The sequence below is a fragment of the Typopeltis vanoorti genome, chromosome 8 (assembly GCF_054136105.1).
Source record: "Typopeltis vanoorti isolate ZY-2024b chromosome 8, IOZ_Tvanoo_1.0, whole genome shotgun sequence".
In the NCBI taxonomy this organism is placed as follows: Eukaryota; Metazoa; Arthropoda; class Arachnida; order Uropygi; family Thelyphonidae; genus Typopeltis; species Typopeltis vanoorti.
In genome coordinates this window covers 153,024,607-153,051,733 of record NC_143556.1, presented here as the reverse complement: position 1 = coordinate 153,051,733, position 27,127 = coordinate 153,024,607, and the positions used below count along the sequence as shown (strand labels likewise).

General features: G+C 34.9%; 1 protein-coding gene across 3 annotated transcripts in view; it reads left to right on the top strand.

Moving 5' to 3' along the window:
• The window catches only part of LOC150104441 (uncharacterized), a 328,160-nt gene that overhangs the window by 23,618 nt on the left and 277,415 nt on the right, over window positions 1-27,127 (top strand). For all 3 annotated transcript variants that reach the window (XM_090397017.1, XM_090397016.1, XM_090397015.1), the window contains exon 2: window positions 11,677-12,786. In XM_090397017.1, the coding sequence (XP_090253143.1) occupies window positions 11,904-12,786 (883 nt within the window). In that variant the 5' untranslated portion in view covers window positions 11,677-11,903. The remainder of the gene's footprint in view (window positions 1-11,676; window positions 12,787-27,127) is intronic.

The window sequence follows — 27,127 nt, the reverse complement described above, 5'->3', positions numbered from 1 at the left end:
CCAGAGAGGCATTTGGTGAGGTTGTCTGCAAGGATAGAAAAATCAGAACTCCATGGTGGATACAGGAAGTTAAAGAGGCAGTGAAGGAAAAGAAGAAAGCATATCAAAAGTTCCAGGCAAATAAGTCAGCTTGTTCTCTAAGAGAATACAGAGACAAATGTAAGAAAGCTAAAGACTATTTAAATATAAAGAGCCAATAGCTTCATTTCGGCGATATAAACATTATTCGAATTAAGGGGATATTAAATCCCACATTGTTTTTAAACCAAATAAGAAACTCAAAGATTGGAATCAGAGAGTTTCATGCCGAATATAGTAACCTATAAAGTATCGGCGAATTACTAGCATGAGCTAATGCAAGTAGTCCTAGTACGTAGTACAATCTCGGGCAACTTGTAGCAAAGGTGACGGAAGTTCAGATCGCTATTCTTAGGTATTTTCCATAATGTAAAAACACATTTCCTAGGAAATGTATGCTGTTATTACATTATGGTGGGAGGTCACTACCCAGACCGGTTTTAGCCTTTTTTGAGGCTTCATCAGTGAGTAGCTAGACCAAAAGATACCAAAGGGTATAGCGAAAAGAACTTATATACTTTGCTATATGAGTTGTCAACCAGGTGCAACCATTAAGTTATTTAAATATAAAGAGCCAATAGGCTCTTTTCTTACTCACTCACTCAACAATGTGGGATTTAATATCACCTTAATTTGAATAAAGCTAAAGACTGTTAAAACTAGCTAAACAAAAGTCATGGGAGGACTTCGGCAAGAACATAGAAAATAAATATCAAGAAGATGGCAAAATATTCTGGAGGTTGTTCAAGAAGCCTAGAAATGGAGTGATAAAGGGTTCTAACACGGGATAAAGGCATAGCAAAAGAAGAATAACAAGAATTGTCTCTCTCTTCACTAATATCCCTCACAAATAAACAACAGAATTGTTAACCTCCAAAATTTCCAGCTGATATTGTAGAATTATTGAAATTTACAATCACATCAGATTACTTCACATGGAAAGATAAAATATATAAACAAGAGGAAGGAACAGCATTGAGCTCACCCTTATCACCTAACTTAGCCAACTTTTTTCTTGAACACTTAGAAGAAAGAATTTTCGCTCTTGACCCAAAACCAACAATATGGCTATGATATGTTGATGATGTCTTTGCAGTCTTGAGTCATACAGAACAAGAACTATACTCATTTCTAAATAATATTTATTATTTATTTATTTATTTATTATTATTATGGGCAACTCCAAGGAGTCGATAGACTCATCGAGAGATGCCCTAACATCATGTCAAGAACAACTATTCGACATTCACACAATATCTATCATACCTCGCCTTGAACTCATTCACAGTCATGGCACCCACAACAGACTCTGGCAGCTGATTCCACTCATTCACCACTCTCCAAGTAAAAAACCTAACTCTAACACCCTTACTAACCACACTCTTACCCAGCTTCCATGTATGGCCTGTAGACCTACCACCACCAGTCCTATTCCCAAAATATGTTCTGAATTAATCTTATAGAAACCCCCTTCAGTAATTTGAATGTCTCAATCATATCACCCCTTTTTCGCCTATCAACCAATGTCTGCAACCCACAAATCTTCAACCTGTTCTCATATGGTTCATTCCATAGACCTGCTGTCATCTTGGTCACTCATCTCTGGATCCTCTCCACCTCCTCCCCATCAAGAAGAAACCCTGGCACCCATATCTGTGCACAGTAGTCTAGATGAGATCTTATCAAGGCTTGATACAGAGGAACAATAACCTATTTGTCTCTGCTTGTTAAAGTATTTTTCAGCAACCAAGTGATTTGATGAGCTGATTTAGCCACTTTTGCAATGTGTCCCTTGAACTTCAATTCCCTTTCCACCAACATTCCCAAATCCCTGGCCTCGTCAATCTCCTGGAGTACGGTTCCAGCAATATGATATACTGCTGCTAATCTTTTCACCCCAAAATGCATAATCTTACACTTTGCCACATTAAATTGACATCCATTCTCCTTGGCCCAGTCCTCCAAACTATCCAAATTATCCTGCAAAATTTTGACATCCTATGCATTCACTATTGCTCTAATTAACTTTGCATCATCTGCAAACAAATGACTACTTCCTCTCAGATCCTTTCCTATATCGTTAATGAAGAAATTGAGCAGTAGTGGTCCAAGAACAGAACCCTGCAGCACACCACTAGTCACAGGCTTTCTTTTGGACTCTAATCCTGAATAAACCTCTCTGATATCTCTTCATCAACCACCCTTCTATCCATCTCACCAACCCTATATCCATCCCCATATGCTGCAGTTTACTGATTAGAATTCCATGTGGTATCCTGTCAAAGGCCTTAGCAAGGTCCATTAGAATCACTGTAAACCCATTTCCCTTATCCAGTTCAGCCGTTACTGTGTTAAAAAACGTGAGCAGGACTTAACCAGACCCGAGACTCAAATTAAACAAAATGGTCAAGGACACTGACAACTCTTTAGCCACTTCACATACGACACGAGCTGGTATACCATCCAATCCCACAGATGTAGTGACATTGAGGTTTTGTAATAGACTATTTACCTCCACTTCATTCACCACAATTCCCGTATATGCTGTTGGTTCATTCATTCCTGCAATGGCACCCCCTGGATGATATACTCTTGCAAAGTGCTCGCTCAGTAATTACACTATATCAGTTGATTTGGTTACCTCCCAACCATCAGCATTCTTTAAAATCATTCTGCCATATACATTTTTTCTTTTACTTGCAACATATCGAAAAAACTGTTTGGGATTCTCTTGAACCTGCATGGCTAATGTTCTTTCATAATCCACTTTTGCTTTTCTTACCACACTCGTTACCCTTCTGGCCTGCACTTTATAGCGTTCATGTGCCTGCCAGTCACCTTTCTTCTTAAATTCCCGCCGTAGTTGTTTCTTTTTTTGCAGCTCAAGCTTATTGGTGTTATTCATCCATTTAACCCCTACTTGATTTATTATTTGGCCTCTAGGTATACAGTCAGCTATTGCCTCCTGCAGACACTTCTTACCCACTTTCCATGCACTATCAGCATCCAGCCCTTGCAGTATTACATGCCATGGCACTGAACCAATCAAACTCCTAAGCTTGTCATAATTACCAGCCCGATAATACCACATGTACCCTGTCTTAATTGTAAATTCCACACCTTTAACCACCTCCCAAGTCAAGACCCTATGATCACTCTCACTAATAGGTGGCAACGTGGTCATATTCGTTTTAGCCAAATTCTCAGATGCAATACTAGGTCAAGCATTCTCTGACCCTTAGTATTTTCCGTTGCATGCTGTCGCAGATAGCTATCCCTTAATAACCGCATAAAATCCAATTCCTTCCTCCCATGTGTCCTCTCCTCCTTCCAATCAATGTTACCATAGTTGAAATCTCCCATAATAATTACCCTCCTTCCTCTCATTTCTTCTATTTGCTTATGCATACTATCTCCATCATCTATTCCATCACCTGGTCTATAGCAGCACTCAATTGTATATTTTGTTCTGCTAGTCTCAATTTCACACCACATAGCCTCAAATGTGCTCTTTTCTCTTTCCTGCAGTTCCACTTCTATTATCCTTGGCTACAGCTCATCAGCTATCATCAATAACACTCCTACCCCCATTTTATTCTCCCTGTCACTCCTGAACACACCATACCTCTCACATTCAATCCCACTAGCTATATCATCTTCTGTCAACCATGTTTCACTAATGCGAATAACCTGTGGTCTGGAAGTGCCAATCAAGGCCAAAAATTCTTCCTTCTTGTTCCTAATACTTCTGGCATTAGTGTACATGAATTGCAGAAACCCATTTGTCCCAACCCTATTTTGATTCCTTATACTAACTAATCAACAACCTACATCCTCGAATCAAATTCACATTAGAAAAGGAATCATTGGGAGGTATTTCCTTCCTTGATGTACACATCCAACGTCATCAAGATGGTTCCTTTTCCACTTCTATCTATCGAAAACCACCATTTTCAGGTCGTCATATCCACAATACATTGGCACACCATCCATCTCAAAAAATACAGCATCATAAAATCTTTGGTATCCAGAGCACACAAATTTTGTTCCTCTGAAGAATCTTTAAAACGAGAATTGGAAATTATTAAAGATGCAGCTTTACTAAATGGATTTAATTCAGTAACAACTCAAAAATTATTAGTCACCCTCCAAGACATCAACCTAGACAAGAAGAAGCCCAAAGTCCACAGGACTCCTATATCATATATCAAAGCCATCTCTGAATATTTGTCAAAAATTTTGTAGAAGTACAAACTCGCTGCTACCTGTAAATCAAATTCGATTTGTTACCTTCTCCAAAAGACAAACTATCACCACTGATGCTACCTGGCATATATGAAGTGCCATGTTCTTGTAACTTGTTTTACTATGGACATACAGGAAGATCTGTAAATAAACACATCTCTGAACATCAAGACCACATCTGTCTTATCAAACCTCACTAATCTGGTCTTGCACAACATGGAGTTGAAAATGCCAACCACAGGAAACAATGGCAACACACCAAGCTACTACATCAATCCATATATAAACATGAGTGTTTCTATAAAGAAAGTGCTGAAGCCTTTCAGCACAGACCCAAACTTAACTGTGATGATTGTCTTACTGTCTCAGAAGTCTGGGAAATTGTTATCTTCAACTGTATAAAATTTGTGAATTTATAGTTAATCTAATTAATTAATCTACTGAATCTACTAATGTAATTTGGATATGTATTACGCATATCCAAATTTTTACAAACTGCATTGGAGAATCTATGCAGTTTATGGAGTTTATCAGATTTTCTAGTAAAAATTAATAGTTATCCTCTTCAAGCCTCTGACATCATGATCAGTTTAGATATAGAATAATTATTTACTTATGTTCTGCTGGATATTACTCTTCAACTGATAGCAAACATCTTTCTATCTGATGTAGTTAAACTGCTTGACTTTGTAATTCATTTCAGCTACTGTATTTTACTTCCAAAAATAAACTCTTCCCACAAACAGAAGGAACTTCTATAGGAAGTCGCACTCTCTCTTGTCTTAGTTAATTTTACCTGGAACATTTTGAGGATATCTTATTCTCTTCAATACAACTCAGCTATCCTTTTGGGAACACTACTTCAATGATATAATTGCAGTCTGGCTTCATCTGGAGGATACTCTCCCAGTGTTCTTTGCAAAGATGCATGGTCTGCATTCTTGTATAAAATATACAATGGAAGTTGAAAAAGAGAAACTGGCCTTTTTTTAGATATTTTGCTTTCTTGCTCTCCATCTGGTGATCTATAGTTCCATACTGCATAATTCAAGTCATCATCCTTACTAAAAGTTTAGCATTATAAAGAATCTACTAAACTGTTTGCCTGTTGTTTTTCTAACCACTGCAGTTTTTGGGGGTGGGAAGAGGGTGTGTGCGGCAATAGTACGCAACAGTAGTACAGCATGCCATCACCTTTATTAACATTGACGTATGATATACTAATGTGGTACATTTAGGAATTTGTAATATTCCTAATTCATTAATTTTTACACCTTTTCCAAGCAAATAAGCTTAGTTATTTAATACAATTTACAATTTTCACTACATCCTTTGTTAAGATGTTTGCAGAATAAAATTTTTAATATTTGTTATATAAAAATTTTATTAAAAATTATCTTATACATTTTACTTATTTTTTATGTACTTGTACAGTAAATTTATGTTAAATAAACTGCATGTTATATACTTAATTTTCTATTTTCATTCCAAAAAATTGTCACACAGTGAAATAAAAATTAGTACATAACTTTTAGTTTTCTTTTCATATTCTTTTAATTTTCAGTTTTTACAGTTAGTACTGAATGGGACATTATTTTATTTAAAAAAAAAAAAACACTTATTTCAACCCTCAAGATCTCCAGCTAGAAACTCATACTGTCCAGAATATTATCATCAAAAATGGTTTCCCCAAGAAACATGCAACGTATTTATAATTCCCATATACCACTTCCAGTGTGGTTTCAAATAACACTGGTTTCACTATAATGCGGTTTGTAATTAGTGTAAAGTGCATTACAGTACATTTATTGTAATTTTGAGCTAGATATATTGATTACATTTTACATTAATAATTTTTCATTGCATTGCAGCAGCAGTTCATTACAAAATTAAGACAAAATGCATTTCGATGGTACATACTTGCAAAATGCATTTGCAAGTATGTACCATCCAAGTAGAGATACTCTGGTGCCAGTTGAGAAATTGGCTGATGGGAGGTTAGAAGCAAATGAATTGGAGGTATTAATGATATTGTGGATCCTTACTGTAAACATGCCCATGGAAATAGGACATATCGGCATTTAGAATTAACATGTGTAATTAGATTTATGTGCTGGTTTACATTTATAATTACATTTAGAACAGCACAGAGAAATAAACACCATTGATTGAATAAACACCGAGGTCTTTGTCACAAAGACCTCATCAGGGATACAGTAATAAAACTGTAGTTAACACCCATAAATACACACACACACACACACACACACACACACACACACACACACACACACACACACACACACACACACACACACACACACACCATTTCAACATCCCCTTGTACCCACAATTACCCTTATGTAATGTCATTACCAACCGATTTGAATCAGAAACTTTGGAATTGTATTCAGCAGTCCATAATCATTTCTGTACACATGCTCATTTATCACAGTGTGGCCAGACACACGCTTGATTGCATTCCCCTCTATTATCTCTAGTTTCATATTACCAAACTCTCACAAAACAACACTTTTTCCAAACATCTAATTCCACAACCATTTAAATGTAGTTTGGGCATGTACAAGTTCTTACGTGCATCAAATTCACCCCATACATCAATAACTACACACGATTCCTCCACAATATTCTCATTGACTCATTAGCAATCGCAGCCCTTCTTTTTATCTCTGTTTTATCATACGAAGGCAGCAGACTCACAATTTTTACTTCCTTACTCTTCATTTTTTGTGTCTTTCAACAACTCTCGCATTTCCCTTCTGCAAACTAACAGCATCACCAACCTCCTTGATTTTTGTACCTGGGAAATATGCTTTCATCACTTGCTCATGAAGTATACCTCTTATCATTGAATCTCCATATGATACCATATCCTTATTTCAAGTTTCTCACACTTTCATACTTTCTGAATTCACATTTTCTTTTATTCTCCTACCTGCTGTACCACGACAAAATTTCTCCAGTCTCTGTAGTTCTGTTTTCTCCTTTACTGTCAATTCATCATCAACATTACTTTCAGCCACTTCTTTCATGTTCCCATTCTGTGCGCTATCATTCACTACTTCTGATTTGTCAGAACACATTTGCTATCTTTCTTTACATTGTAAACATTCATCAATTCATTTTCTTGTTTTATAAATGACTTACATTTCTTGTGCTGGCACATGAAACATTTACAAGAAATTCTCTCTCCCTTCACACTTTTGTACCAAGTTCCATTTACTCTTGACAGTGAATACATAGAACATACACTACATCATACAAAATCCCTCATGTATCATTGCCACTTGCATATCAGCTTGTCATGCTATTGTTGTTGATGTTATATGGAATTATGACTGAAACAACTAATTATGAGGTCAGTGTATTATGTCCGCTTAATTGGGTTTTCTTCTATCCTGTAATGCAAGATATAAAACCTTAGTTTCTGGGAGGAAAAATCCTACCATCTCCTTATGAGACTTGCTACATTGCCTTCAGCCAGTCTTGTATGAAGGTAATCTATCAAATACTTTATCAGTCCCAGAATCACTGTATATAAGTCTTCTTTATCCAAAATGTTCAACACTTTATCATAAAATGCAAATAGATTGCTAAAGTAAGACCTATACTTCATGTGCTTCTGCTTGCCATTTGTAGAGAATCCTACATCTATCAATTCTCTCCTAACAAGTCTCCTATATACCTTAACTACAGCTGCAGACATAGTTGGATCTATCTAGTCCCTATAATATATTTCTCTTCTAGATGTTGCAGAGCATCATTCACACCAGTATGATATGCACTTAAAAAATGCTCGTTAAGTAATTGTATTATATCCTTTAACCATGATCACATTACAACCTTTATCACCACCATTGTTTTCCATCCATAATTATTCTTCTCTTAACATTTTCTAGTACTCAGGATATTTCAGCTGGAAAAACAAGATCTATAGACAAGTTGAAGGCACTGCCATGGGTAGCCCACTGTCTCCACCTTTGGCAAACTATTTTTTGAACCATCTGGAGATACCTTGTTCTCATCCATTCATCCTTAACCCTCTTCACTGTTTTGTTATGTCGATGATGTCCTTGCTGTTTGGCCTCATTCTGAAAATGAACTTACCACTTTTCTACAACAGATCAATAGCCTTTACCCACACATTCAATTCACCATGGAAAAAGAAAAGACTGGTAGTTTACCATTCTTGGAGACATCATTCTTACACACACACAGTCTCCAATAATTTATCAGCTAGTGTTTATTGAAAACCTACCTTTACTGGCAGATACATTCATCAAAAATCTGCTCATCACACCTCTCAAAAAAGTGGTGTTATCAAGTCTTTAATTAAAGAGCACATAATGTGCATAATAATAGAGCACATAATGTGTGCTCCTCTCCCTCAAGCTTACAACAACAACTTCTCACTATAAAAATGTTGATGGAATTTAATGGTTACAACCCTAATCAGATCCAGCAGAATCGACTCCTATGTTCCAACACCTCAGGATTCTTCAAACAGACCTGAGTTCCAATCCCTTATATTTCTGGCATCTTTGAACCGATTGGTAGAATTTTGAAGAAGTATCATCTCATTCCCACATATTTTCCTATCAACAAAATTGCTCATCTATTGCTCTACAAAAGACAAATTGTCACCTCTATCATTAGCTGGTGGATATTAGATATCTTGTGAATGTAATCTAACATACTTTGGGCAGACAAGCTGTTCTGTGGGAAAAATAATTAAAGAATATCAATATTATATCGAATACATGAAAGCTGAAAAGTCTGGTCTGACACAACATAGTATTGAAAGTAAACACAGTATCCAGTGGGATGAAACTCATCTTTCCATAGAATCAGGTTTAAAATATAAACACCTTTTCAAAGAAAGTTGCGAAACCCTTTTACATTGGCCAAATCTGAATCGGAAGGATTGTCTCTCTCTCTCCCAAAAGTTTGGGAGATTCTTATTTTATATAACCATCAAAAATGGTTTTTAATAATATTATTATTAATATTAATTTCTAGCAGACAGCTTCTTCTTCTTCTTCTTCTGCAGCTTCTCCCACTTAAGTGGGGTCACTGTTTGTTATGAGTCTCCTCCACACCTTCCTGTCTTGGGCTGTCACCACATCCAAGTTCTTCATCTTCAAGTCCTCTTCTACCAGCTCCCTCCATCTCTTCTTTGGCCGCCCACGCTTCCGCCTTCCTTGCACATCCATCTGCATGACCCTTCTTCCCACATATTTGTCCTCCCTCCTCATCACATGACCAAACCATCTCAACCTTGCCTCCTGTATTTTCGCTCCTAAGTTCGTAACTTTCACTGTTCCCCTGACATAGTCATTTCTCAGATGATCCTTTCTGGTCACACCGCACATCCACCTAAGCATTCTCATCTCTGCTACTTCCATCCTGCTAATGTTATTTTTCCTCAGGGCCACAGTTTCTATAGCATATGTCATAGCTGGCCTCACTACTGTCCTATAAATTTTGCCTTTCAGATTGATCGGCACCCTCTTATCGCATAACACTCCAGCCATCTCCCTCCAACCCGCTTGTATCCTGCATCCCACTTCCTTCTCAGCTCCTCCATCTTCTTCTTCTTCCACTGTTGAACCTAAGTATCTAAAGTCTCTCACCTTCCTGATGACATTTCCTTCCAGCTCCAGATCTGTCTCCTGTCTGCCGCCCACTGTGCAACACATATACTCTGTCTTACTTCTGCTCAGTCTCATACCTCTCTCTTCCAGTACTTTTCTCCATCTTTCCAGTTTAGTTTCCGCTTCTTCTCTTGAATCTACACACAGCAAGATGTCATCTGCATACAACATTGTCCAAGGTGCATCTTCTCTCACCTCCTCTGTTACCACCTCCATCACAATATTAAACAGAAACGGACTTAATGCTGACCCTTGATGTAAGCCAACTGTTACTTGAAAACTTTCTGTCTGTCCCAAACAGGTCCGAACACTTGTCTTCACATTTCTGTACATTTCCTGCACCAACCTGACATATTTCTCCGGCACCTTCTTCTCCCTCAGACACCTCCAGACTTCTTGCCTTGGCACTCTATCGTATGCTTTCTCCAGATCAATAAATACCAGATGTAGCTCCCTTTGTTTCTCTCGATATTTTTCCATCATCTGTCGTAACCCAAAGATAGCATCTATTGTTGATCTACCAGGCATGAAGCCAAATTGTTCCTTTGCAATCTCCACCTCCTCCCTCAATCTACCATCTAGCAGTAAAAAACAAAATTACAATCAACTAGAAATAAAATTGTAATTTTATTTCTGCTAGAAATAAAATTACAATTTTATTTCTAGCAGACAGCAACAGTTTTAAATTGATAAACCACAGACTACTGTATGTACCTTGTATTCCTGTTTTTTTGATTTGCTCGTCTCTATGCATTGGTGATGTACTATTATTTTCAGTATGAAATATCTATACTTTCATTTCATTAAAGTTAATTCCTGTAGTTATTGTGTAAATTATTGTTTATGATCATTCCACAGGTATCTTTTAAAGATTTTCTAGTACTGTATACAGAGACATGATAGATACTCAAGTATTGCTGGTTGATTGGATAGAGCTTCCATTTTCCATCCAGTAAGTTGTCAGTTTGAATCCCATTGTGGGTATAAGGATTTAGTTGGTAGATGGTTTTCACTGCCTGGTGTGAGACCAATACCACCCTGCTTATTAGAGACCTGAAGTGACTTTCAAAAAAAGTTCCTTGTTTGGTCTCTAGAGCAGGGTGTCCAGATTATTTTAACCTTTACACCATCCAGAACACTAATGTATGATAGCTTTATCCTTTCACAACTGTTCACACACGATACTGATATACCATGGGTCTTGTAATGTTTTGTTTGTAGATCAGATATTGATGGGAAAAAAAAGTGAAATTCATAGTATAAAAATCTATATAAATATTTATTTTTTTATTTTTTTTAATTTCAGTGAAACTGGATACATTTTTATCCACATTGGTGGTAAATGAGTAGACTGTGGATTTTCATGGTGCATTTATTCTAATTCAGAGAGTCATATAGTAAAAATAATCTGAACTGCTAGCATTCTGATAATGAAAATGAAAATTTTACAGTAGCTGTTTTTGTTGTTTTTATAAGAAAATAAAATGCATTGGTTAACGTTGATTGTAATTTTGTTTTTTATTTCTCAAATCTGTTTGTGATACAGAAATTTTTCTAAGTGCATTTATAGTAGATTTCAGGATTCATTATTTCCTTTTAATGTGTTTTATATATAGTATTTTGATATTTTATAACTACATGAATAGATACATATTATATTATGTTTTTATTGTTACAGTTACTTGATGTAATTTGTTACATCATGCAGAAATTTTGAAGAAAAAAAGCCTACCTCAAAATGTAAAGCAAAAGTTTCAAGAATATATATATATTTATATATACACATGTATACACACATTTCGGTAATAGTTAATAATACCTATTACTGTTTTGTATCCTATACAAGTTGCCTTTTAAATAGACCTACTCAAATGACATTGTCTTTAGCTTGATGATGAATTGGAAATGGCAACAAAGGCTCCTTATTACTACAGTGAAATTCTTCCAAAAGCAAATTTATCTCTAGAAAACCTTACTAGTGAGAAGGCTGAACATGCATATGATAAGGGCCATGGATTCGACAATCCTTTGCTATCAATTGAACCTGACATTTCAACAGGAGATATTGTGGAAAAATCAAACTTCCAAAAAAAGAAGAAGAAGAAGAAGAAGAAAAAGAATCCCATGTACCATCGTTCAAACTCGTTAATTCAGAATGGAGTCTACATGTCACCAAGTGCATGTTATGGTAGGCGAGAAACAATTGCAGGAGGTGAAAGTTTATCTTTAAAAAGTGTGGACATACATCACAAAAGAAGAACTTCTGAACCAAATATTTATGAAGAAATTCCAGACTACGAGCATTCTGTGGATTCTGCATGTTATTCAGGTAGCATACAAGGTTTTTCTGTAATTTATAGAAGTGAAACAAATAAAATGCAAGATACAGATCGGTCATCAGGGTATTCTTCAAAAATTATTTTAGATGAAGTTGCAAAGGTGCAACAACGACATGCACAAATATTAGAAAATTTAAATTTAGATGTAGAAGCTATGCTTATGCCTGATGAAGCACCATGTCCTGAAGAAGCAGTTGCAGAAAATGAGGTGCCTAAAACCAGTGAACAAACTGCCAATTCTGAAGTGAAAAATACTCATGGAAGTACACCTGGAACTCCTCCATTATATTTTGCAAACTCAAGGTGGAAAACAGGACAAGTAGTTACGAAACCTGAAACAGCAAGTTTAGGACGTCGAGTTATGAATGAATATATTCTTCAACAAGCAGACTTTTGTCCACCATCATCATCTACTTGCAAAAGAAGTCAAGAACATGGAATTCAGAAAGGTGAGAGGATAATATTTCAGTTTAAAATAGTCCTCAAATTTCAGATACTGTATTTTTAAATATATAACACGGTTCCAGAAATATAAAACTACATTAATTTGAAACGGACTAAAGAATAGAATTTAATAAACTATAGAATTCAATTTCTGAAAGAAAAATGTTCATTTATTTAAAATAAATTATTCTGATGTATTAAGAAAGTTGATATGTATAGATAGGCTTAGGTGTTGTTGTTCATAACAGTACATGACATGTATAAACAACAGCAGGAGGAAATAATTAATTAATTTATTATACTTAATGATACAGGAATTCCCCACTTTACATGGTTATCCTGTGAAAACTGTGTGTGCTTAGTGAAACCATGTTAATTGAATATAATAAGTAATGAAAACCATTATAACTCATCTGTGGACTTTCAAAACCTTTATTAAATTTTTTTAAAATACTTTTGTTTTTGCTGTTTTTACTACCAATATAACTAATAATGGATAACTAATAATAACAACCTGGTTGGCTGAGTGGTTAGCGTATCCACTCTCCAGCCAAAAGGCTGTGGGTTTAAATCCTGCCATGGGCATGGATGTTTGTCTGTGAAAATATTACTGGTGATGATGAGCGGTAGATAGTGTTGGTGTAGTTGTGGTTCATTGTAGTTGGTGAATCAAGTGGTGGAGACAGAGAGAGAGAGTTGTAGAGTAGATGCCCTCCCTGGAGGTGTCATGTAAACATAATAATAAAGATTTAAAAATAATAAATGTATTTAAAAGAAAATTATGAGAAATATTTGAACAAGGTACTTTGTGCTGACTTTTGTTTCTTTTTCTGTGGGTGCATCTCTGAATACATCTCAAAGAAAGCTTTTAGCTTTCTTTGTCTATGTTCTGGCAGATTTACATTCTACAAACAAGATTAGGCTCAGTATCCATAACCTGCTATAAAATTTCAACAATTCCAAACAATGTTTCAAGTTCTTTTATAGTTATCACTGGTACATTTTCTTCTGGATCACAATCATGTTGTTTTTCATATGCACATTGTTCAGTGATGTTAATGAGCTCATTATCACTCATTTCTTCTGAATACAGGTTTTATAATTCCCTTGCATTTACTGAATTAGGCCATTGTTCATGCTATTGCCTCATTCAATCCAAAATCACATGCATTTTTTATCACCACACTCATATCTCCTAATTAAATCAAGCTTTTACTCTAAAGTGATAACTTTTTGCTTCTTTTGATCATTGGCACTCACTATTTCAGTCTTCCTTTTATCCATAGTGTTGAAGGATAATTGAATATAAAAATATTTATGTAAGGTAGATGATTAATCAAAACGTGAAAATTTGCTTGACTATATATTATGTCTGCATAATGTAGTGGGATTTTTCCATTTTCAATATGCAGTGTGTGACATAGTAGTGCAAATGTTCTCATTTGAATTTTATTTGTAAGCTGTCTTAATGATATAGAAAATCTCAGTTGTTTCTGATTTCAAGCATATAATCTTTTATATGCTTTTGAAAGTTTGCTTTACATAAATTGTTTGCTGTCTACAACTGAAAATTTGAAAGAGGATGTTAGGATGTGTTTGGCACTACTACTAGATCAGTGTGAACAGAACATGTTAAGTGAATTTTTAACTCTTATTAAAATAATTGTTGTGTCAATTTATTAACTGTGTTAATTTGAAAAGTATGTTATTTGAAACCATGTAAACTGAGGGATTCCTGTATTTCACAAGCTTTCCAGCACTATTTAATCAGCATTCTCAGAGAACGCCATTGCAAATGTGGTAGATGCATAGAACTCAATTAGATAATTGTAGAAACATTTCAGGTTCTATTTTGAAAATGTCCTAACGAGGTACCCTACAGAGGGAAGATTTAAAAAAAAAAAAAAGTAACTGGTGATGATGAGCGGTAGATGGTGTTGGTGTAGTTGTGGTTCATTGTAGTTGGTGAATCGAGTGGTGGAGACAGAGAGAGTTGAAGAAGATGCCCACCCACGATGAGTCTTTGGACTCCCTGGAGGTGTCACGTAAACACAATAATAATAATAATAATAAAGATTTTAAAATAATAAATGTATGTGGTAGATTTTTTTAACCAGCATTCTCAGAGAACGCAATTGCAAATGTGGTAGATGCATAGAACTCAATTAGATAATTGTAGAAATATTTCAGGTTCTAATTGAAAATGTCCTAATGAGGTACCCTACAGAGGGAAGATTTAAAAAAAAAAAGTTAATTCGGGATAGTCAGGGTAAATGTGTTCTTAAAATGGTCTCCCCTTGGTAAATCAATACATTGTATTTATTGCAGTTGAGAGTAATTCTAAATATAGTGTTACAGACTATATTTAGAATATATGTAGCATTTATAATATTTATACTGGTATGTAGCAAATTTGTCTTCTTCCATTTAATCCTATGTGTAGGAATGTCCACAGCCTGGTCTGCTTGTCCAGACTTGCCATATAGATGATTGCAGATGAAGTTTTTATGTTATTTTAGGAAGATGTTAACAGATCTGCCAGCCTTCCAAAATAGGCAAAGTTGCATGTGCAAGGAACTTTATACACTCCATGATGTGCAAAAGGATGGAGCTCATCTTTAGGAAAATGGATGAAGATCCGATATTTGCAAAAGATCTTGGAAACTGTCAAGTATCCAAGATCTTTTGCAAATATTGTTACACAATATAAATATGTTGAGCATGGATGTTAGCACATGGTCAGTCATTGTTCAGCAGGTGCGCCCTACCCGAGGGTGGTCTGAAAAATTCTCGGCCTAACAATGAAAAAATGAATTTATAATTTCAAAATTATTTTTATTTTTCAAAATAATCTCCCTTAAGACTAATACATTTATTCCAGCAATGCTCCCGTGCCATTATCTTGTCTCTGTATTGGTTTTCAGTAAGATCTGCAAAATACCCCTCTACAGCTGCAATCACCTCTTGATTCGAAGATAAACGCTGACCAGCGAAGAAGAGTTTTAGTTTTGGGAAGAGATAGAAATCAGAGGGAGCCAAATCTGGGAATAGGGTGGATGTTCCAACAATTCATTGTGCAGATCTCTTAATTTTCCCATTGCCAAAACACTGTTGTGGGCAGGTCTATTGTCCTCATGAAAGATGATTTTTCTTCTTCTGCAAACTGGTTCTTTTCTATGAATTTTTTCGTCTAGCCTGGTTATCTGATCACAATAATATTCCCCAGTTATTGTTTTACCCTTTTCAAAATAATTAATAAACAAAATGCCTTGAGTATCCCTGTTGATAGAACCGACTTTGTCTTCTTTGACACTGAGCAACCTGGTTCCGTCCACTGTTTTGACTGCTGTTTGGATTCTGGTGTGTAATGGTGAATCCAAATCTCATCCATAGTAATAAATCAACACACAAAATCAGTTTTATTCTTGTTAAGACGCTCCAAGCACTGTTCAGAAATTTTCATGCGAGTGCGTTTTTGATCTGTTGTGAGCAAGCGCGGCATCCATCTTGCGCAAAGCTTTTTCAATTGCAATTGCAAATGAAAAAGCTTTGCAAAAAACTTCATGCAAAATATATCCTACACGTTCTTTTGAAATGCCTATTGTCTCAGCAATTTCATGCAGTTGGACTCGCTGGTCATCCAATATCATATTGTGCACTTGATCAATGATTTCTGGTGTTGTTACACTTTTTGGACAACCTTCAAGGCGATCATCTTTGAGGCTGGTACGGCCACGTTTAAACTTGGCAGTCCATTTCTTAATTGTCGAAAATGAAGGAGAAGGGTGTCCATAAACGTTTATGAACTTTGAATGAATTTCTTTTGGCATTAAACCTTCTTTTATGAAAAATTTTATAGCCGCACATTACTCAATTTTATCCATTTCAAGGGATATAGACAACACTTTTGCTTCAGACAGCTGTATAAAACAAACTACTTGATAGAATGACTTACAATTTCACGCGGATGCTTATGGCAGATATACCAACTTAGAAAAAAAAACTTGCTGATAGCGTTGAAGCTGTGGTCGAGGCCGAGAACTTTTCAGGCTACCCTCGTAGTTAGCTGCGAAATTAACTTTTGCGGCTAACTAGAAGGCTTTCGGGCCTTGCGATGGGAAGCCCTCTATCTCCTCCCTGTGTGGACTTATTCATGGAAAAGTTCGAAAATGCATCTCATTATGTACAAATCTTAAACCGCCAGTTTGGTGGAGATATGTTGATGACATATTTATAATATGGAATCACAGTGTAGCAGTCAAGATTTTCTAGCATCCATAAACTTGTTTCACCATAAAATTAAGTTCCCCTTTGAACTTGAGAATGAAGGAAAGGTACCTTTTCTGGACATTTTAATTATGAAACAAGTGGACGAAAGCATTTCTCTCAATATGCACCATAAGCCGACCCACACAGGGTGATCTCTGTTATAAGAGATGAAAGAATATTAACAGAAGAATTAGATTTTATTCTACAAATATTAACCAGCAATCGATATCCTAAAAAAATAACAAAAAGAATACTACTCTCCAATCCCAATAAATCCATGACATTCATTACAAGACTTCAATTTCCATTCTGTTTGGCAATTTTTTGTGAAAGTACTCCTAAGGTCTCATGACATTAGAGTAGCCTTCAAATCGATTAGGATAGTATGGAATATATGTTACGCTCACCTGAAGACCACTACGCTTTCAACAAACACCCTGGAGTGGAGTTTACAACATCCCATGTTCTTGTGGACTTGATTACTTAGGACAAACTTCAAGAACTCTAGAAATAAGACAAAAGGAGCTCCTTTTGTCTTATTTCTTATTATTTCTCGGAGATGTCAACAACAACAGAGAGGACAGTTCAGGATTGGCATTCCATTTTTCCAACACTAAGCTACAGTGGTAATCCACTCACAAGGTACCCTGAACAGAAACCAAGGGATGATCCTATGTGGCATTTGGAAATCACTTTTAAGATCTCTCAACACATCAAAGTTTAATTTTGCAGCCAACTATAGGGTACACCTGCTGAACAATGACTGACCATGTGCTAACATCCACACTCCACATATTTATATTATGTAATGGTTCCTATACATTCGGTATTTTTTCAGTTATGTATTGATTCATAATCAAAGCTTGTTGTTTTAAGTTTATATTTGTATGTTCATCAAAAACCCAGATGAAGCCACTAGTTAACGTGGCGAAACTAGTAGATTATTAGTTGTATCGAATCCGACCAATAAAACCCAGTTATCTTATTAATTATAGTACCATTGCTTTAATGGTTCTATAATTTTACTTGCATTTGACATGCAAGTAAAGTGATCCAACAATGGCTTGAGCCACATGTGAATAGAGAAATGCCACAAGAACAAGTAGGCTTTAGGAGAGATAGAGGAACTAGAGATCAAATAGCAAACATGAGATGGATTATGGAAACAATAAGAGAATTTCAGAAGGAAGTATTCATTTGTTTTATTGATTATAAGAAAGCTTTTGATTGTATGGATCAGAACAGACTGGATTGTAGTGAGATCAGTGGTAATTACTGAACATGTAATTCTCTTGATAAGAAGCTCCAGTAAAAACGGTCTTTGGAGAAACAGTGTTTGAGTGAAAAAAGAGGTGCAGCGTGGTTGTATACTGTCGCTATTTATAGTGAATATATTATGAGAATGGCGGGCTTAGACAAAGATCCAGCTGGAATTAAGATTGATGGCAGAAAAATAATTTAAGATATGCAGATGTTACAACTCCCATAGCAGAAACTAAGGAAGATCTATAACAGTTGATTCTATTGGCTAAGAGGGAAAGTAACAAATCCAGTCTTAATTTAGCGAAACAAAAGTGATGGATTCTGGCAATTTAAATGAATTTATAATAGAGGGAGATAAAATAGGAATTGTTGAAAGTTATGATTTACTGGAGTCCAGAATCAGAAACTGTGGTAAATGTAAAAATGAAATTAAAAGAAGGATAGTCACAGTTAAAAAAAAGCTGTGTTAAACCTCACAAAAATTATGAAAGATAGAGGTGTTAGGCCACAAAAGTTTGAATTGTCAAAGCAATTGTATTTCCAGTAGTGATGTATGGATGTCAATGCTGGATTATTAAGAAGAAAGTCAGAAAGCAAATTGATTCATTCAAATTATGGGTGTGTAGGAGACTATTAAGAATCCCATGAATTGCAAGAATGACCAATAACATTTTAGAGAGTATAAAGACAGAATGCTCCTTGGAAGCAAATTGCTAAACAGCAGTTGATGTACTTTTAACATATTATATGAGCTGATGAGTCATTGGAAAAGACAATTATGTTGGGGAAGATTGAGGGAATGAGAAGAAAAGGAAGACACAAAAGAGTTGGATGGACAACATAAAAGAACTTGCTAACTTGAACTTATAGTTGCTGAAAGAAAGGACAAGAGGCTCAGTGGGATAGAGAGCCTTTGTTCACAGGATCACCAAGAGTTTAAAACATCTGAATGGCATATAACAACAAACTAATGTGTCATAATTTATCTTCACATATTTTGTTTTATTCTGTTTCATCCTGTAATTTTTTTTTCTTCTATTGTCACTTTCCCTCTAACTCTTTTGTGATCACTTCTTATGCCTATTTGATTGATGACCGAAACATCTTTAAATATTCTTATATGAGATGATAGAATATATTCTTCTTCACTTTTTTTTTTTTTTTTTTTTTTTTGTCTAGTTTGGTCTTTTTTCTTGTAAAATGTGTTCATAGCATTCAATTGGTTCCTCATCATAAAGCTTAACATCATACTTCCTCTTTCATTTTGTTCTCCTATGCTATTTTTTCCTGTACGCTTTTCAAGTTCATTTTTATTTTTTCATAGTTGCCCATTAAAGTCTCCCAATATTATTGTGTTGGTGTGGATGCATGCTGTATTATATTGGACACTGTCATAGAATTCTTTTACTTCTTCATCGTCATAACTGCTGGTTGGTACATATATTTGTATTTTAATGGTTTTCTGTTCTGATGTTTTGCACTATGATGTATGCTACCTGATCTGATATTCCAGCATATTTAGTAACCTTGTGTGCTACTTTTTCTTATGAGAAAATTTACTTCTCCCTGCTTGACGTCATGCTGGCCTGGTTAACATACCCGCTCTCCAGCCAAAAGGCTACGAGTTTGAATTCCACCATGCACATGGATATTTGTGATTGTCTGTGAAAATACTAGTGGTGGTGGTGGGCAGTAGACGATGTTGGTGTTGATTCCTGGGGTTTTTCCTGGGGAAGGAGTGTCCTAGGTTCGATTCCCGTCCACGACGTGAGGAGCTGAAGGATTTTCCTCAGCCATAGCCAAGTTAGCCGGTCTTGGGCGTGGGCAGCAGGGTTTTTCCGCCAGTTTATCTGGGGTTTTTCATCCCGCAAGCAGGCAAACCGGCCCCGTGAACACACAGGTTACAGTCATAAATACTTATGGCAAGGAAGGCAACGGGAAACCACCTTGCTCATAATAATCTCTCCCTAGAATGGTAGCTTATAGCTACCCTCCTGCAGCCGTATGGCAGGTGGGAACCAGAAGAAGATTGTCAAAATGAAATGTAGAGCCATTTGAAATTTTGATGTACATATTAGATTCGGAAAATTACTTTCAATCCTTTTTATGTAATTTAAAATTATTAAGTGTTGTGTTTTGAAAAGACATTCTCATTATGCTAACGAATAAAACGTATCAACCATTATAACTTTTCTCACTTGCCATTTACATGGGGGTGCACATGGTCACTCAGGAGTTTGATGGTGATTGATAGTTGACAGAGAGACTTCTGCATTGGGGTAATGTGGAAAACGAGAGAGCTAATGGAAGTTTAAGAACGCAGAACCAGAGAATTTTTGTTCTTAGGAAGTTTTTTTTTAAGTTTTACGTGACAGTCGGGAGAATATTAATAGACGATTCTGAAAGGAATCGTAGAAATGTGAGTCTTTAAACTGGAGGAGTTGAGATGATCAACAAGTATTTAGTAAATTAAGGAAAGTATTGCAGTCAATGTTCTAATTGAATGTTTGAGGAAACGTTGAATGGAAAGTTTCATCTTCTGTCTTAAGGACACCTGTTTACTATGGAAAAAAGCAATTGGTGAAATTTGAAACAGTAAAGTGACTTAAGTTGAAGAGCTCAGCTTAGATATACTGTTCATGAAGTATGTTGTTTATTATTTTAACGGTATAATAGAACACAGAAACTAAGTAAATAATTAATTTATTGACTTGATGCTGATATTTCGCTGGTATTATAACCAGCATCTTCAGAGCACAAAAACACTGTTTGTCACAATACGCGAGACTAAAACAACATGGTGTACTTAACCAAAATTGTAGCAGCAACACAAAGACTAGAGTCCTGATTTTGGCGCCCTCTATCTGAAAAAAAAAAAAAAAAAACGCTATCATATATTACTAGAGTCCTAGAAAAGTGCTAGTTTTTTCTTAATATGACTGTCTCCCAGATCTTCGGCAAGTTAATACAGCCATATTTGTTGAGATTTGGAGTGTGTTTTAGGGCTTCTGTCGCCTCTAAGAACAATCTCTCTGATTTATATGGGTTTCTGTGTAGTACTTTTGTGTTTTTCCAGTTGATCCTGTGTGCAGGGGTATCCAGAGCATGGTCTGCTAGGCCCGACTTCCCATAATGATATTTCCGGACGTATCGTTTATGTTCGCTGATGCGGATATTCACAGTTCTTCCTGTTTGACCGTAGTAGGCTTGATTGCATGAGCAGGGTACTTGGTAGACTCCTGGATGTGATAAAGGAGGAATGCTGTCCTTGGGTGAGCGGATGAGGGTGGCTAATTTGCTACATGGTCTGAATGTGGTGCGTAGTTTATGTTTATTGAGGATTCTTGAGATCTTTTCGGATGTGCCTTTAATGTAGGGGATGGTGACTGTTTTGTTGTAGTTCTCTGTGGTGGATGGTGGGAGGGGTTTCTTAGGAGTGTTTAGTATTTTGTTTATTTTTTGTGGATTGTAGCCGTTGGCCAAGAAGGTGTGGCGTAAGTGAGTCAGTTCAGTGAAGTCAGTTCAGTCAGTGAAGATGCTGGTTATAATACCAGCGAAATATCAGCATCAAGTCAATAAATTAATTATTTACTTAGTTTCTGTGTTCTATTATATCGTTAAAATAATAAACAACATGTTCGACGAACACATAAGTCTGTCCACACGTTTACATGTTCATGAAGTAGTAGAAGAAATTTCTTTCTCTGGTACAAAAATGAGTAAATTGTGCATAAAATAGAACTGCAAGAGGTAAGAATATTTATACTTTAGTGAGACAGGAGAAATAATAAGATATGCTACATAAGGGAGATAAAAGAAACAATCCATGGAAAAGAAGAAGAAAATGTTTATATTTTCAGAAAAGGCTTAACAAAGAAACTGACTCTGACGAACAATTTTGTTGTTGTGAAAACAAAGTGTTTAGTCTAGTAGACATAATTAAGTGTATGTCAAACAATCCAATAATAGAATGAGTCAGAGAATGAATGATTTTTTATTTTTGGATAAGAAAATCTCTAAAGGTATATTTACTTTAGAAGGCCTTGGATCCAGTTAATTTTGCAGTTATTTATGTAATTTTATTTTAATGTATATGTTGTTTTAGTTTCATTAAATGTATATATTGTATATGTCAGCATATAAGATGACCGGCATATAAAACAAGGCCTACATTTTAGGCAATTTTTAGATTTTAAGCTTATGTTGGTTGTATAAGATGACCCTCCAATTTCTTCTTTCTTGTATTAATGCAACGTTAGGTATTGTTGTTATATCTGTTATTTTTATATCTATGCATATCCTTTATTTTTTGCATAGCATAAATTTAGTATTTACGTGAATTACCCTAATTAAAAGTGATTAGCCCCAATTTTAATTAATTATTAATTTTGCATTTTTTCTAATTTTAGGATTATTAAAATTATTATCATTTCAAATCATGGAACCAGCAACAAAACAAAGAAAGTATGTAGCTCAATTTAAAATAAGGGTAATTGAAATGACAAATCAAACTAATAACTGTGCTACTGCAAAAAAGTTTGGCATAACTAAGAAGATGGTAAGAGAATGGAAAAAGAAAGAAGATATTTTAAAAAAATTGCCAAAGAAAAAACGTGCGATGAGATTGGGGATCACCTGATGGCTGCAACTGGAAAATGACGTTGCAGAACAGGTATTCGAACAAAGGCAGAATGGTTAACTTGTTACAAGAAATATGATTAGAGCATATGCACTAAAATGGTCAAGATTGAATCCGGATGAAAGTATAGGTTATTGAATCCGGATATAGTATACGTATACATTAATTTCAAGATACTTGAGGATGGTGTAATCATTTTATGAGAGAAAATCTGGAATACAACAAAAAACGAAAATTGCTCAAAAACTACCAGCAGATCTTGACCACAAACTTACCAGTTTCCATAAATTTATTATTCAGTTGAGACAAGAACATAAATTTCTATTGGAAATATGGATGAAACTCCAATGAGCTTTGATATGATAAGCAATAAAACAGTGGAGTGTAAAGGTAGTAAGAGTGTGCTAGTTCGAAGTACAGGTCATGACAAAAACGAGGTTTACGGTTGTGTTGTCGTGTTTGGCTGATGGAACCAAGTTAAAACCAATGATCATCTTCAAAAGTAAAACTAAACCCAAGATAAAATTTCCTTCAGGTGTTTTTGTACACTTTCACGAAAAAGGATGGATGGATGGATGGATGAAAATGGTGTGAAATTATGGATAAATAATGTGTGGAACACATGACAAGGTGGTCGCATGTTCCATACTAATAAACTGAGTTTCTTCTAATGAAGAAACACGGTTTATTAGTATCGGATATGTTTCGTAGTCATTCAACTGAGAATACTAAAAGTCTTCTAGAAAAAAAAAACACAAAAATTGCTGTTATACCAGGTGGTTTAACTTCTATATTGCAACCACTAGACATTTGCTTGAACAAACCATTTAAAGATCACATGCAAGAAGAGTGGAATAATTGGATATTGACTGGTGAAAAATCATTTACAAATGGTGGATCTATGTGTGCTGCATCACTTGATATGTTGTGCAATTTTTTGATCAAAGCATGGAATAAAGTAAAAGTAGAGACTGTAATAAAATAATTTAAAAAGTGTGGTATCTCTAATCTTATGGATGGTATGGAAGATGATCTGTTGTGGGACACTGATGATGATAGAAATGAAATCAATTCACTGGCATCGAACTGGGATCCATATAACAATCATTTAAACAATGAATCTGAAGAACTATTTTCAACAGATGATGAAGAAAATTAACATGAAAATTGAGGTTAATAATTATTATTTATGATAAGTTACAAGATTTAATAGGCACAACTAATAAGAAAGATATATTAATCGTGATGGCAGATTTTAATGCCAAGATTGGGCAGTTCACCCCAGGCATGGAGAATGTGATGGGCAGGTTTGAAGTTGATAATAGAAATGAAAGAGGAGAAAGAATACTAGAATTTTGTAAAGCAAATAATCTATTTATCTGCAATACCCTTTTTTTCCATAGACCTTCCCACAAATACACATGGACCTCACCAGATCGTACAACAAAGAAATGTATTGATTACATTTTAATCAAACCTATCTGGAAATCATCAGTTCAAAATGTTATAACTTTAAAAACTCCAGATTTCGACACTGACCATGAACTGCTTGTGGCAAAAATTAAACTAAAATTTAAGTACCGCAAGTCACGAGTTTTTATAAACAAAATGGACATGTCAAAACTGAAAGAGAAATTTATGCAAGACAACTATTAAACACTAATTGGAAATGAAATCAGACGATGATAATATTGAAAATACATGGAATCAAAGTAAAAATTATTATAAATACTGCACGAAACATACTTGGAACAACTGCAAGACCGAATCATGAATGGATAACCCCTGAAATTTTAAATACTTTAGAAGAAAAAAGAGCAGCAAAGCATATATTAAATATAAAAATTACAGAAGAAAATAAACAACATTGTAAGAACCTTAAAAACAAAATTGATAAAATGTTCATATCTGCCAATAATGATTAGTTGGAGGAAAAAGCAAAACTGTATGAAGAAGCTAATAAAAGAAACGACAATAAAACTGTATATAAAATTATAAAATAATTAACTAAGATATATAAAGATAAACCACTAATAATGAAAGATAAAAAAAAAAATTTAGAAACTGGATCAATGCAAAATATTAAAATAATCTGGAAAGACTGCTATCAAACATTATTTCAGAAAGAACATGAGGAGGAAAGTATAACAGAAGAGATGATAAACGAAAAGACACTACCCGTAACGGTAGCAAAAATTATAAATGCAATGAACCAAATGAAACTCTCGAAAGCTATGTGCAAAGATTAAATATCTATAGAAATATGGTGGCAAGGAAGCTTCTTAATTCTTATTTAACCAAATTCTTTATACTGGAGTAATCCCAACTGACTGGAAAACAGGAGTTATTATACCAATTCATAAAAAAGGAGACAAAAGAATATGTGAAAATTATAAACTATTCATCTGAATTATTCAAAAGAGAACACAGGTGCTTACAGAAAAAATCATAGAAGAAAATCAAGCAGGATTCAGGATCTATGTGGTCTACAGAGGCCACATAGATCCTCTGTAGACCACATCTTCACCATTAATAATATAGCAGAAAAATATTGGGAATACAAACTGCCCATATACTGTTGTATGAATGGATTTAGATATTTTAACATTTATTACAAATTATTATGGAGGCACTAAAGCTTTTGCTAAAACGAACAATATTAAAACAAAGATTTCAAAGTTGAGAAAGGTGTAATGCAGGGTTGCCCTCTTTCACCTCAACTTTTTATCATCTTCCTAGAAGAAGTCTGTAAAACCTTAGTTGCTGAATCAAGTGTAAAAATCAATGGCACCAATATTAATCACATCAAATACGCTGATGATATTATTATCCTAGCAGATTCTAAACCACAGTTAGAAAAAATTATTAATATCTTAAATGACTCCTGTAAAACCCATGGTATGAAAATAAATCTTCATAAAATAAAAATAATGAAGATAGGTAGAGAAGAAGAAAATATTTCTACAAATCTCGAAAATCATCTGTTGGAAAGTTAATAAATATGTTTAGCTTGGCAGTCTCATTTCCAGTAACTTCAACAACATGGAAACTGTAAAGCATAGTACCTTGGTTGGACCAGTATGAATAAACTAAATGAAATATGGAAAAATAAAAAAAATCCCAACAAGTCTAAAACTAAAATTATATAAAACAATTATCATCCTCTTGGCTATCTATGCTTCAGAAGCCTGGAGATTAACTCAACAAGCAATCAAGAAACTTCAAGCATTTGAAATGAAATGCCTCAGAAAAATCAACAACATCCACTGGATGCAACACAAGACCAATGATCAAGTCAGAATAGAGATGGTTTGGTCACATTCAGAGAATGGCCCCTCATAGATTGCCATATTTAGCTCTGAATGGATATATAGGAGGTAAAAGACCTAGAGGCAGACCAAGAAGTAATTGGATAAAGTTACTGAAAGAACATTCCCATCTGCCTAGCTAGAGTCATGACCGAGATGGCCAAAGATCGTGATAAGTGGAGAACCTTTCTTCTTAGTGGACTCAACCCGTTACCACGCGGATGAGGTGATGATGATGAATTATTTGTTTTTTAAGACTTACATCTATTGTAATATTTTAAATAAATGTATGTAACAAAAAATTAATCTGATTTGTTTATAAGCACTACCTATTTTCTTATATAACAATGTATTGTAACTACCTAAATGTTCATCCAAGAAATTAAGCTTCCCTTTTTATACTCGCCGTATATGACGACCCATGATTTCGAGGGTTTTTTTATAGTATTTGAGATCCGTCTTATACACTGACATATACAGTATTTGTTATTTGGTCTCATGGTCAATAATTTTCCGGATTCTAAAAGAAATAATTAAGTCATTGCACCAATTCAGAACTGAACCCTTGTGTAATTAATAAACACCCAGAGTAAATATCTCTTTATAGAGATGAAATAAAATAAAATAAACTATCTAAACAATAGCCTTATAAAGAGGTATAACAACTTCCTTATCTTTAGTAAATTAAAGACTTAATTCGGTATGTTAGTCAAGTAAATAATTGTTTAATATCGGACATGTTTCACTGATTAATATCTGTCAGCATTTTCAGGGATACACTGGTAAGCAATGGAAAGTAACAAAAACTAGGAAACTAACCGACAGTTCTAAAAATAATATAAATTTATCACTGTGTGATACAATACA